This window comes from Euprymna scolopes, chromosome 46 (assembly GCF_053919585.1).
Source record: "Euprymna scolopes isolate OS-2025 chromosome 46, ASM5391958v1, whole genome shotgun sequence".
Taxonomy (NCBI): Eukaryota; Metazoa; Mollusca; class Cephalopoda; order Sepiida; family Sepiolidae; genus Euprymna; species Euprymna scolopes.
The window spans coordinates 73,888,211-73,903,029 of NC_136527.1; the positions used below are offsets into that span (position 1 = coordinate 73,888,211).

At 35.9% G+C, this 14,819-nt stretch overlaps 1 protein-coding gene across 2 annotated transcripts in view; it reads right to left on the minus strand.

Moving 5' to 3' along the window:
- The window catches only part of LOC145270927 (uncharacterized), an 87,700-nt gene that overhangs the window by 48,046 nt on the left and 24,835 nt on the right, over nt 1–14,819 (minus strand). For both annotated transcript variants that reach the window (XM_080126477.1, XM_080126476.1), the window contains exons 2-5: nt 12,221–12,491; nt 6,788–6,913; nt 3,859–3,978; nt 878–1,003 (exon numbers count right to left, since the gene is read on the minus strand). In XM_080126477.1, coding sequence (XP_079982603.1) covers nt 878–1,003; nt 3,859–3,978; nt 6,788–6,913; nt 12,221–12,464 — 616 coding nt within the window. In that variant the 5' untranslated portion in view covers nt 12,465–12,491. The remainder of the gene's footprint in view (nt 1–877; nt 1,004–3,858; nt 3,979–6,787; nt 6,914–12,220; nt 12,492–14,819) is intronic.

The window sequence follows — 14,819 nt, forward strand, 5'->3', positions numbered from 1 at the left end:
AATTGGAAGAAGCAGAATCTGATGACTGGAGTCTTAGAGTAAGGCAGTTTCTTAACACAAGGCTGCCTGCTAGATGAATTGGGAGATCTGGGCGAGGTGATGACGTTCTCATGCCCTGGCCTCCTAGGTCTCCAGATCTTACCCCGTGTGACTTTTTCCTTTGGGGCTTTGTCAAGCAACGAATCTATGTGCCGCCCCTTCCAAGAGATATTGACGAACTAAAGGCTCGAGTAACGGCAGTTGTGGGAACCATTGACGTTAAGATGCTGGAACGCGTTTGGCAGGAAATGGACTATCGACTAGATGTCTGCCGTGTGACGAATGGTGCTCATATTGAGCTACTTTGAAGATTCTCCACAAAACTTGAAACTTTAACCTTTCCAACGGTACCAATTTCATTTTTCAACTCCTAATAGTTTTTGAGTTATTAAAAATCGTTATGTTCCCAAGACTTTTGAAACACCCTGTATAATTTGTTATACTATACATATATATATTATTATATTTTTCTTATATTTTATTTTTAATTTGTTATACTATACATATATATATAGTATTATATTTTTGTTATATTTTATTATTATTATATAATTTGTTATACTATATATATTATTATATATTTCTGATATTTTTTTATTATAATATTTTTGTTATATTCTGATTATTACATTTTTCTAATGTTTATTATTTTTATTATATTTCTATTATATTTTTATTATGTTTTATATTTTGTAATATTTTTATTATTACATTTTTGTGATATCTTTATTACCATACTTTTGTTATACTTATTATATTTTTATTGTATTCTTAATATTATATTTTCTATAGCTTAACTCTTTAAAGACTTTAGCAAAAAAAAAAACCTAGTGCTTACCTTGGCTAAGGTTTAGAGAATTTACCAGACATCTTGAAGAAGGGAGAATAGTTTCTTTGTTCTGGTCCATATCGGGCGACTCATTTTCATGATGTTGGTCTGGTTCAGATGGGGGCTGCGTCTTGTCTTAACAGATATAAATAAAATTAATAAAAAATTAAAAATTTTACAAAAAAAAAAAAAAAATCAAATAATAATTCAATATTATTATTATTTTATTTATATTTCTAAAAACCTTTTTCACCCCCAAACAAAATAAATTACCACTGAAATGTAGGCGGCTACTATGATAGAGGCCAGATTTATAGGATGAGAATCTGAGCGGAGAGTTGGGGAATATTAGTTTGGAGGAGGGAGGGTATAACTGCAATATATTTATCAGAACACATTCTATGGCAGTATGTGTAAAAAAAAATATGAACTTCGGCTATATATATAAAAGGCAAAATGTGTGTTTGTGTGTGTGTGTGTGTGTGTGTGTGTGTGCGTGTGTGTGTGTGCGTGTGTGTGCACTTTTTGTGTATGTCCGGCAAAGGCTTTTTTTTGGGGGGGGGGTGTTCGGTCGGGTTATGGTGCTATTACTTCCTTGGGACGGCTCAACAAGAATTTGTTTACATTGGATTTGAAGGCTATGGTATTATCTCTTCCCCGGGAGGGTTACTTGGTTGATGAACGTCTTGGGAACGCAACCAGCCCCCCAGGGAATAAACGATATCCAACGATATCTAACGATAGGGGCATGTTGGAAACATCAACAAAACGGGTCGATATGTCGTCGGTTATAACTGTCTAGCATGGGTCGCTTCTTGTGTGTTCATTGCGTCGTTACAGGCAGCTTTCCGTCATCACATTAATGGGAGGAACTGCAGGCTGAAATCGAACACTTGTACAAAAATAGCGAACAAATGCATTTTTATAAAAAATATATAATTTATTTAACAGTTAACAAGTAGGAAGCATATTTAGTCGACCCATTGCGTGCACACCAAACTACTATGTCCCGCGCGTATGGGGTGCGAACTTCAACTGTTTAAAAACAATACAGTCATATTTCAATTCTCTCTTTCTTCATTGAAAGAGAGAGAAAGGGAGTGAATGAGAGAAATAGAGAAAGAAAGAGAGAGAGAGAGAGAGAGAGAGAGCGAGATAGGGACATAAAAAGAGAGAAGATATATTCATACAGGTTAAACATTGACAAATTCTCCTGGTTTGACCTTTCAAATTCTAAGGTCTTATATCGTTTTGCCTTAGTTCAATATTATAAACAAACTGTCATTCTTAGCTTGAGTCATTGCAGAACATTTTCAAAATCACAAACACCTGTTTAACACAATTGCACCGATCAAGTTAGGCACAAGGTTTAATAATGTAGAAGCCTCCAGCTCCCTCAAAAGATCACTCCTTCTTAAAACGTTTTTATAGACAGTCTAAATCATAATATCTACGAGTTACGAACGGAGGTCGCGTCTACCTTTAATTTGCCTGACTTTTACGCGCTATTTTCAAGATTTTTTTTCGCTCGTCACGTCTTCATTTCGAAACTGAAAATCCGCACCATCAGTTCCCTGGTAAGTCGGCTTTTCAAATGGACACCCCCCCAAAGTTGGGGAAAGAAAAACTTAACCGTTTGACCTTAAATTCGCGCACCTGTCAACTTTATAAGCCTTAAATTAACACAGTCTTCACTTTCTCTCCCCTCGTGACTGAGTAGGTAAGATGTCACATCTTGTTCCCTTTTTCTTCCACCTTCGCGTCAAGGCTTCAGGTTCAAGCCTACCTTCCTACCAAAACTTTTTTTTTCTTTTACATCTCCAAAACACCAGGGTCTTTGTTTTTTATCTACCTCCCCTCCAAACATACACACTTACAAACACCAGGTAACGCTGAGCACCCCTGTAGTCTAAAATATAAATCTCACCTGTCTGTTTAAATGTATGTATGTATGTATGTCTCAGGTCATGTTATATGCTACTGGTACCATGTAACCCAGTACTACCTGCCTCATGGTCGGGTCACCGGCGACTAAACTGGTTCCCCCACCAGACTTGTTTGATGAGGAGGGTGGCTAGTCTCCCTGAAGGATTAAAAACAAGACCTTCCAAAGGGCGAATGAACTCTTTTTCTGGGTCAACGGCCAACTAGCACTGTGTATATTTGTGTGTGTGTATATGTGTGGAGAGGGCTCCCGTAAGCCGTGGTGAAGGCAACCTTTCTAGGAGAAGCAAATCTCTGATTTAAAAACCATAAAGCGGAAGACCATTACCCGCATTAAGCTGGTCTGCAGTTTAACTTGTTGCTGGCTATCTTGCTCTTGCTTGTTGCTGGATCTAAACATTTTGAACAGAGAGAGAGAGACTTAGCTGTCGTACAAAGCTAAGACTCTGTAACATCATATTTGTATAGATACTTCCTCAGGCATTTGGACTCATAGATTTTAAATGTCTGAGGAAGTGGCACTCGTCTGACAAGACGTTGCAATCATCATGTCTCACAAAAACTTTCAACAGAGGTGACAGATTTTCACAAGATTGCTATCCTTTTGAAGCTCGACCCTTCAGACAATATGAAGCTCGACCCTTTGTATGACAAACATAAAAAAATTGGCAAAAAAAATTAATTCCTTTATCCTCAACTTGGCACTTTTCTACAAGGAGGGGTCGCTTTGTTCACTGATATTTTTGAAAATCGTCCCCCTCTTTTTGATCGACTAGCCTTAATTTAAACCTTCGCCACTTCCAGTTTGGCGATCGATGCAACGACAAAGAAGTCACTTTTTTTCTTTCACATTCTTTTCCTCCTTCGTGGTATGGATTCGAGTCTGCCAGCCTGCCTACTACCACTTTTTTAAAAATTAAAAAAATTTTTTTTTGCTCAACACACACTTCCAGACACCCGGGCAACGCCGGGCACCAAGGCTAATATAAAATTAAAATGAAAAATATAAAGACTTTAATAATAAAAATAAAAAGATTAATTCTTACCTTGGCTAATGTTTAGAGAATTTACCGGACATTTTGAAGAAAGGAGAACTTTGCTCTGATCCATATCCAAAGACTCATTTTCATGATGTTGGTCTGGTATAGATGGGGGCTGTGTCTTGTCTTAACACGTATAAATGAAATTAATAAAAAATTCAAAATTTTACAAAAAAAAAAAAATCAAATGATTATTCAATAATTATTAATATTTTGGCATATTTATATTTTTAAACTTTTTTCCACCCCCAACCCCGACTCTTTATAAGAGCCAGGTACGTCCAAGGATGGAGTATTGCTCTCACATCTGGGCAGGAGCTGTAAGGAAGAACTTAGCCATTGTATTATTATATTATTACTAGCAAAAGTACCTGTCGTTGACTGGGTTCAAAAATAGCCTACAGAAAATGGACTCTGATTTATGAAAGGTTATGAAAAGGAAGTGTTGTAAAGAGATAGCTTTGAATTTGGGGGTATCAAAACCAAAGCAAAATATGATAAAAGTAAAAATAAAATAGATAAACCCCATAATTTATTATACCATACCTGTTCACACTGAAACACTTATCACAATATTCTGTGGATCTATATAAAAAAAACCTTGTTAAACTTTGTGACATATTTCCATTCTATGGAGGTCAGGTGCGAACGAACACCCCATAATTTTATTATACCATATTTCTTCAAACTGAAACATAATTATCAAAGTATACTTACGCAGATAGATATGAAAAGTCTTTATCAAAGTTTGTGCCAAAAACTTGATTACACTGTGAGACAAGCTATTGTGAAGTTACACAAGGAAAAGCACACCATTAGAGAGATTTCAGAGAAAGTGAAACATTCCAAGAGTGTTGTAGGCAGGGTTGTTAAATCCTACAATGATACTGACAATAATTTTCCCCACTCTTTATCTGTGCCTAAATCAAAATGTAGATTCTATGAACAAAGCTTCTTTCTAAGGTCGATAGGCATCTCCTGTTTTTGCAATAATCAACTTTCATTCTTCGTAGTTAATGCTGGAGTCCCTCAGGGGTCGATCCTGGGCCCAACTCTCTTCCTGATCTACAAATCACATCCTTACATCATCCGTAGACATTTATGCTGATGACACTACTATCTATAGTAGCACATCCAAGACCGTAAACGACCAAGTTCTCTCTGATTCTCTCTCCTCTGATCTTGAGCAAGTGGTACAATGGGGAACAAGGTGGCTTGTTACTTTTAATGCATCTAAAATCAAGCTTTTATCTTTACATCATCAATGTTTCGATCCCCATCTGACATTAATTGAATGAATGGCTCTCGTCTTGGGCAGGCCTCATGTTTTGACAAGCTTCTGAGCTTAACCTTTACTCCTGATCTTAAATGGAACACATACATTAAATCCGTTGCCAAGGCTGCTGGAAATATGGTGGCATCCTTCTATCGATCCAGGAGATATCTTCCTGCTGATGCAATTCCCTATCTACATAAGAGCCAGGTATCTATATAAGAGTCCAAGGATGGAGTACTGTTGCCACATCTGGGCAGGAGCTGTTAGAAAGGACTTGTCCTGCCTAGATAGAGTTCAAAATAGAATTTGTAGCCTTGTAGGAGATGTCCTTTTCTCTTCCCTGCAACCTCTTTCTCATAGAAGAGATGTTGCAAGTTTGTCTCTGCTTTATTGTTATTTTCATGGAAAGTGTTCGGCTGAGCTCCAATCTATGGTCCCCCCCTCGCCAAACTTTCACAAGAAACACCCGTCTAGCAGAAAACACTATCATTAATTTCCCCCACTCTTTATCTGTGCCTAAACCTAAGCGTAGATTCCATGAGCAAAGCTTCTTTCTTAGAACTGCACGCCTGTGGAATTGTCTTCCGTTTTTCTGCTTTCCAGCTGACTACAATATGGTTGTCTTCAAGTCTAACGTAAACAAGTTTTTGATGAACCGTTCCATATAAGTTAACAAATTTACCGAATTTCCATTACTAACGATTACTATAATTTCCAATTTCTATTGTACACTCTTTAACCCTTATCTTCGAGTGGCCTCTTGGCCTTGATAAGTGGTGATGCCTATGTAAAAAAAAAAAAAATCACATCAACAAATCATGCACAGAGAACTGTTGTCATATTTGGGCTACTATACTCATATATACTTTTTTTTTATTGTCATTTCACCCCAAACAGAGCACAGAGCCACTTAGTCGTGAGGGCTACTGCATTCCCCAGCGCTCTCCGGCCAAAAACAGGCGCGAAACAACTTGTAGTAAAAGATTAATGTCTTTATTCCTTTTTTCAAAAATGCTGCAACTACTACAATCACTTGTTCACATATAGCACGAGAAAACTTAGCGACAACGTGGAATAGAGAGGGTGGTGATGGTTGACAGTGTCGATGAACAATCGAGCGGGGTCCCAACAACCGGGCGTGTGTCTGTCTTTTCTCCTTCTCCTCTGACAAACTCCCAGCTTTGTTTATATCAGAGTCGAGTTCCCCGATGCACCTGCGATGTCAACAACTTTAACCTGTGAGTACATCTGGCCTCTGCTACTGTTGACAATTCAACACCTGCAGGTGTTTCCGCACAATGCACTGTGCGACACTACTATTTAGAGAATTTACTTGTTTCCATCACCCTGGGCACATCCCTGTTATTCTTGGCAATCCAGCAATGTTCTTGTTATCATAACTTTTATCAGAAGAGAGCATGAGTTGTACAGTGGCGCATCTCTGATCTCGCTCGTTGAACATTGTGTCACTTTCAGACATGATAGAAGGCTTCTATTGATCTTAGGATTCGTACACCTGGCCAACTAGTATATGGTCAGCAACAAAAAAAAAGAAAACCTGGTTTTCATTAAATGGAAATGGAATCATGTCATCTTTTCTAGGGTGACAATTTTATTGTTCCACTCTATAACAAAAAAAAAAAAAAGATTAGTTCTTACCTTGGCTAAGGTTTAGAGAATTTACTGAACATCTTGAAGAAGGGAGAACAGGTTCTTTGCTCAGGTCAATATCAAGCAACTGAGTTTCATGATGTTGGTCTGGTTCAGATGGGGGCTGCGTCTTGTCTTAACACGTATAAATGAAATTAATAAAAAAATTCAAATTTTACAAAACAAAAACCCAAACAAACGATTATTCAATATTATCAATACTTTGGCATATTTACATTTTTAAACTTTTTTCCACCCCCAACCCCGACTCTTTATAAGAGCCAGGTACGTCCAAGGATGGAGTATTGCTGTCACATCTAGGCAGGAGCTGCAAGGAAGATCTTATCCTGCCTTGACAGAGTTCAGAATAGACTTCGTAGCCTAGTGGGGGATGCCCTTTTCTCTTCCCTGCAACCTCTCTCCCACAGAAGAGATGTTGCGAGCCTGTCTCTGTTTTATTGTTATTTTCATGGCAAATGCGCGTCTGAGCTCCAATCTATGCCCCCTCCCTCGCCAAACATTCATGAGAAACACTCGTTTAGCTGTAAACACTATCAATAATTTCCCCCACTCCTTATCTGTGCCTAAACCTAAACATAGATTCCATGAACAAAGTTTCTTTCTTAGAACTCCAGAACTGTGGAACTCTGTTCCGTTTACCTGCTTTCCAGCTGACTACAACATAGTCGTCTTCAAGTCCAATGTAAACAAGTTCTTGATGAGCCGTTCCCCTTAAGTAATCCAATTTTACCAAGTTTACACTTCTAACGATTACTATGATATTGTCCTTTTGATCTTTAAGCCTTATCCTCGAGTGGCCTCTGGGCCTCGATAAGCGGTGATTCCTTTGTAGAAAAAAAAAGCAAGACAAATTGCCACTGAAACACAGGAGGCTATCGTCAATGAAACAAGGAGCAGGAAGGGAAAGCAGTCTATTGAAAGAAGGTTTGGTCCTCCCTTGCCAATCGTTCACGAAAAACACCCGTCTAGCTGAAACCACTGGCAATAATTTTCCACACTCTTTATCTGTGCCTAAATCAAAACGTAGATTCCATGAGCAAAGCTTCTTTCTTAGAAGTGCACGCCTGTGGACTTGAAAACTACCGAAAAGCAGGCCAGCGGAACAGACTTCCACAGGTGGACAGTTCTAAGAAAGAAACTTTGTTTATGGAATCTGTGTTTAGATTTAGGAACAGATAGAGAGTGGGGGAAATTGTTGATAATGGTTGCAGCTAATCCATCCATCTAGCATGGCCGTAGCCGAGATTGAACTCACTACACAAGTTTGCAGTGTAATTCAAATCTTGTCCGTAGCTGAATACTTGATGCTTTGCCAGTGCTCTAAAGGGTATTTTTTCTCATGACGCTATCACTAAAGGGGTGCCTATCACGGCTTAAGAGAGTCCCATCTACTCTCGAGAGAAGGATAAACCATGCCAGTTTCTCAACCTGGTATTTTACCTTGGAACTACAAAATAGGCTTCAAAATGGCTTAATGGGGGATGCCCTTTTCTCTTCCTTGCAACCTCTCTCCCACAGGAGAGACGTTGCGAGCCTGTCTTTGTTTTATCGTTGCTTCCATGGCAAGTTCTCGACTGAGCTCCAATCTCTGGTCCTCCCTTGCCAATCTTTCACGATAATCACCTGTCTAGCTGAAACCACTGTGAAAAATTTTCCCCACTATTTATCTGCGCCAAAACCAAAACGTAGATTCCATGAACAAAGCTTCTTTCTTAGAAGTGCATGCCTGTGGAACTCTCTTCTGTTTGCCTGTTTCCCACCTGACTACAACCTGGATATCTTCAAGTCCAACATAAACAAATTCCTGATGAACCGCCCCCTTAAGTAAGACACTTTATCAAATCTCCAATACTAACGTACTGTACATGCAATAACCCTTATCCCCGAGTGGCTTCCGGGCCTTGATAAGTGGTAATTAACTAGTAAAAAAAAAACAAACTTTCTAGCTTTCCATTTGTTAGATAATCCATCCAGCCAGCATGGCGGTAGTCGAGATTGAACTCACTACACAAGTTGTAGTCTAATTCAAATCTTGTTCGTAGTTTGATACTATAAAGTGGACCTGAGGTGGACCCGAGTCACTAGGTGCTATCTACACCAAATAAATAAATGTCTACATCGTACGCCTATCTACTTTGGCTTGATATAAAAAGTAGTAGATGACCAAGGCTTCAGCGAGTTCTTGTTGAATAATTCACTGAAGTGTTGCACAATATCTTCTTTGGCGTTCAAGGATTCTTTCAAAACAAGTTAGAAACGTTTTCATTGCTCTTGTACTGTCCCGATTGCAATACGAGTTGTAGATCACTTGCCAAAGTAGATTTATGGTGTATAGATATTAAAGCCAAAGGGGAACCCATTTTTATTTATTAGTTTATTTATTTACAAAAAAAAAAAAAAAAAATCAATCTCCTGTATAGGAAGCAGTAAATGTAACAATAAAAATGAAAAAAAAAAAAAAATCAATCTCCTGTATAAGAATCAGTAAATGGAAAAAAAAGATACAAAACAAATGAAACTAAATTTTTTTTTTTTTTCTATTTATTTATTTGCGGACTATTATCCTCATCCAGTTGTTTCGTAACATTTCACAGCAAATAAATAGATAAATAATACAAATCACTCATCTCAATAATAATTCCATAATTCCAATAATTAAATAATGTGATGCTATAAAGTTGACCCGAGTAACTAAGTGCTGAGAGAGAGAGAGGGGGGGGAGGCAATAGACAAAGGAATAGGAAGTGTCTTACAATAAACAAAGAGATGGGAAGTAGCAAGTAGAAGGGGAACAATAGATAGGAAGTCTCATACAAATTTACAAAGAAATAGGAAGTAGCAAACAATGAATCTGTAGGTATTTTTAGATTGAGCCTTTAGATTTGACAATGACAATAGAAACCTACAGAACAGATAACACAGGGAAGGGTAGATTCTGGTAGCCGGGGTGAGGGGACTTCAGCTACCGACGCAGAGAAAACAGTTGACAACTAGATGCCGTTTGCGGCGGATAGGAGCTGATAACAACAACGGTTGGATAGCTTTTAGAGTTAACTGTGAAAAGGAATTAGAGACGAATTGCGACTGACAGACGAACGTAACATCGATAGAACAGGGAGAAGATACATACATATTTATTTATAAATAAGGATATATATATATATATATATATATATATAACATATATATAATTATATATATAAAAATATTTCTGTAGAAATGTACTTTATATCTTTATAATTTATACCAATCATTATTTAAGAAGCTCAATGTAGATACAGAGCAATATAATCCATCAATGACAAAAGTCTCTCATCCAACTTACAGGATATTCACCATTTTACAATTTATTCATTTTTATTCAGTTGACCTACAATTATTGATCGTCTGTTCCGTAGCAATAGCCTTGGCAATGCTCTCAATGTATTTATTCCAGTTCATGTTCCCTGTAAACATTAGGCCGAGGAGTTTAAAGGAAATATTTTCAGGCAATGTGTTCTTGGCCATTGCTATCAGTGGTAATGGAGGTTTTTTGTAATTATTGAAGGAAACAAGCTTAGTCTTAGCAGCATTGAATGTGAGCATCCATTTTTGTCCCCATTCCACTACAGATTGGAGATTCTGCCATTTCTTTAGATATGTGTTCATTTGTTTTCCCCTCGTGCCTGTTATAGAGTGTGGTGTCATCAGCAAATATACCCATCTCAGAAACAATTTTATCAGGGAGTTCATTTATGAATATCATGAATAATAAAGGTCCGAGGATAGACCTTTGAGGTACTCTCGCATTTACATCATATTGTTTAGATGTACAACCGTCTAGGACAACCTGGATTTTTCTCTTCAGAAGGATTTAATTACATTACGTATTCTTCCAGTGGTACCATATGATCTAATTTTATAATTATATCAATTAGTTTAGGGAAAAACAGGGACACTGATTGATATGATAATTAAGTGACTGATTTTGTGCGACGAAAAAGTGTGAAAGATTGTAAATGTACACCTAAATTAAAGGAATAAATCGTAAGATAGTCAACATCATTAACTTTGAAATATAGACTTTTGTCATTCACTAATTCTATATAAACTTATCTATATTGAAATATATATAAAATAATATATATTGAAATATATATATAAAAAAAAATTATATATTAATAAAAATAAATATATATATTTTATATGTTTTATTTTAATTCGACTTTGTTGACCCATGTGTGTTCCCATCGACAACCGACAGCGAGAAAATGACGATCTGGCCATAAGAAGAATAGTTGAACGAAAAATCCACGACACATGACGTTGGGAGTCGGCGATCTGTCAGGAGCCACACACGTGTGGGCACAGTAGCTGAATACTTGATGCTTCGCCAGGACTACCAAGGGTATTTTTTATTGTGACGTCATCACTAGATGGGGTGCCTACCACGGCTTAAGAGAGTCCCATCTATCCTCAAGAGAAGGATAGACCGTGCCAGTTTCTAAACATGTTTTTTTTACCTCACGGTAAACAATTGTTTATCATGAAAGTTTGGCAAGAAGGGGGAACATAGATTGGAGCTCAGACGAGCATCTGTGATAAAAATAAGGATAGAGCAGAGAAACGGGAGTCTTAAAGGCATACTTAGTTCTGATGATATGGCAACATTGAAAGAATGGATGGACTTAAAAAGGTCGGCAAAGTTTCTTCCACATCTGCTGTCTTTTCTCATACCACTTGGACGTCGTCTGATGCGACCGTAGAAAAGTCTACCTAATCCTAAGGGAATATTCTGGCTGTTTTAATTGTATTTTAAAAAGTCGTTTGCCCAGCTCCAACCTTTTTTTTTTTTAAATTTTTTTTACACAGTGGTCACCACTTATCAAGACCCGGAAGCCACTCAGGGATAAGGGTTATTGCAAGTACAGTACGTTAGTGTGGAGATTTGATGAAGTGTTTACTTAAGGGGGCGGTTCATTAGGAATTTGTTAACGTTGGACTTGAACACATCCAAGTTGTAGTCAGGTGGGAAGCAGGCAGATGGAACAGAGTTCCACAGGTGTGCAGTTCTAAGAAAGAAGCTTTGTTCATGGAATCCACGTTTTGATTTAAGCACAGATAAAGAGTGGGGGAAATTTTTCACAGTGGATTCAGCTAGACGGGTGTTTTTCGTGAAAGATTGGCGAGAGAGAACCAGAGATAGGAGTTCAGACGAGCACCTGCCATGGAAATAACGATAAAACAAGGATAGGCTCGCAACGTCTCTCCTGTGGGAGAGAGGTTGCAGGGTAGAGAAAAGGGCATCCCCCACTAAGCCACGAAGTCTATTTTGTACTCTGTCAAGGCAGAATAAGCTACAGGGGAAAAAACAAACAAAATGTCCAATAAAAGAAAAAGAAAAAGATAAAGACTTCAATAAAGAAAAAAATTAAATTTTACCTTGGCTGAGGTTTAAGGAATTTACCGAACATCTTGAAGAATGGGGAACAGGTTCCTTGTCATGATCCATAACAAGCGACTCCTGACGGGGATCGGATTCAGACAAGTACTGCAGCTTGTTCTCCATACTTGATATCTCATAGCTATCAATGCATGCAATAATATTTTCGACACAGCTATCCGATATCAAAATATCCGATATGACCGATTCAGCTCTTTCTCCAGCTCCTTTGTTATCATCCATCTCTTTGAATCTTTAGTTGAAGTTTTTCTGCAGAAAACCAAATATATATAGTGATTAAATGACAAAAAATTATATTCCAAAATTCATAATGTTGACCATCTTATTATTTATTCCTTTAATTCAGTTGACAGTTACAATTCTTGACAGTACAATTGTAAATGACAACTAAATTAAAGGAATAAATTATAAGATGGTCAACATCATGAATTTTGAAATATAGTTTTTTGCTCTGTAATTACATTGAGCTTCTTAAATAAGGATTGGTATATATTATAAGAAAATATATATACGGCCATTTTACTGTCTCATATTGCGAAGTGTGCCTCCCAATCTTTGAGGCATTGTTAATAAACCAACGATTAACCAGACTCAAAATGAAACAGAGGGCACGCTCAAGTGCTTTTGAGTAATTTAATTTAATGATTTTAAGCGATTTTAATCGTCTTTTAGTAGTCTTTTCATTTCATCTCGCCACTTTCATTTTTCAATTTCATTTTTTATTTTTTATTTTTTATTACTCACCTGAGGCTAATAGAGGTCGAAAACTTTCGCGATTATACGAAATTTCTTTTTTCACTCGAAAAAAACGTTCGGAAAATAGTCTGACAAAGAGAAAAGGAGGATTACAAGAAAAATAAGCAAGAGTTGTCTGTGCTATTTAATGAAATGTGCATATATATATATATATATATATATATATATATATATATATGTTCTTATATATATATATATATATATATATATATATATTTGTTCTTATATATATATATATATATATATATATATTTGTTCTTATATATATATATTTGTTCTTATATATATATATATATATATATATATATATATATATATATTTGTTCTTATATATATATATATATATTTGTTCTTATATATATGTATATATATATATATATTTGTTCTTTTGTTCTTATATATATATATATATATATATATATATATATATATATATATATATATATATATATATATTTGTTCATCAGAATAGTTTTTATTTAACAATCAGTTGTCATGGAAACGTGCGATCTCTGTATAAATGATAAATAGGTAAAAACAAAGGACTAAATACACATCAGTCTTGACTAAAATCTAAACAATTACTTTGCTAATATGTTCATTTTCTAATCACCTTAATTACCTCTTTTAACACATAAAATAACTTTCTCTGTTTGTATATATGCACATGTTAAGTAGAGCCTTACTATAAGCACATTCACATGCTACACTTTAAATCTCCTACATGTAATTTGCACTCTAAGATCCGATTATAATAGTATTTCCAAAAACTTGTATCTTCCAAATTAAAGAATTTTAAATTTCGCCCCCATCTACTAACCAGAAAAGGAGTAAAAATTCCCCATTGCAAGGTAATCTCCAGATCCGTACGTATAAACAAGAAAGAACTATACTCAATGATGCGTTATCCCTGTTGGCACTAGGTTAATTAAATTCTATAACTAAAGCTACGCGACCCCACTTTTTTCATCTTATTAATGTTAAATTAGCAGTGTAGGGGCTAAAAACTATCTATGATAAACTTAGGTAAGTTACATACACTAATTATGTTTATAATTAATGGTGTTAAATAATGGTTTCATTCTTTATGTCTAAATATATATTTTTGTATATATGAGGGTATATCTGGGTATATATGGAACACGTGTTATATGTGGGTATATATGAGCTTAGATGTAAGTATATATAGAATAAGTGAGCGTATGTGTGCATAAACTGTATGGTTGCGTGTATGTAAAAATATATATTGTATGCGTGCATGCATGTGTACGTGTGTATGTATATGTGTGTATATATATATAAATATATGTGTGCGTGTGTGTGTGTGTGTGTGTGTTTGTGTGTGTGTGTGTGTGTGTGTGTGTATATATATATGTAGTCATGGATTTATAGGTAACTTTGTGTATATTGGAATGCAATTATAGAAAATTTCTCCAGTTAAATATTATTAAATAGCATAAGGTTATGGATATTACTGATTTTAAACGTTTTTCAATAAGGTATTATCATTACTTTATTACCTTTGTTTTTAACTTGTTTAGCATTGAACTATTACCGTAAGGATCATAAAATAAAGATAAAACGTTCCATCTATAATATTAGAATTAGTTTTACAATTAGCTCATAAACATTAGTATATTCTAAACTTTATGTCAATCCTCCTTTCCAAGGGAAATATAGATACGTATAAAATTAATAATAATTAGCACCTCATGGACAGTATATATAACTTGAGTTGACGGAACAAATACAATTTAAACTGACAATGAGATTTGAGATGAAACTAGGAAAAATCCGGAAAAAACGAATTATTCCATTTAC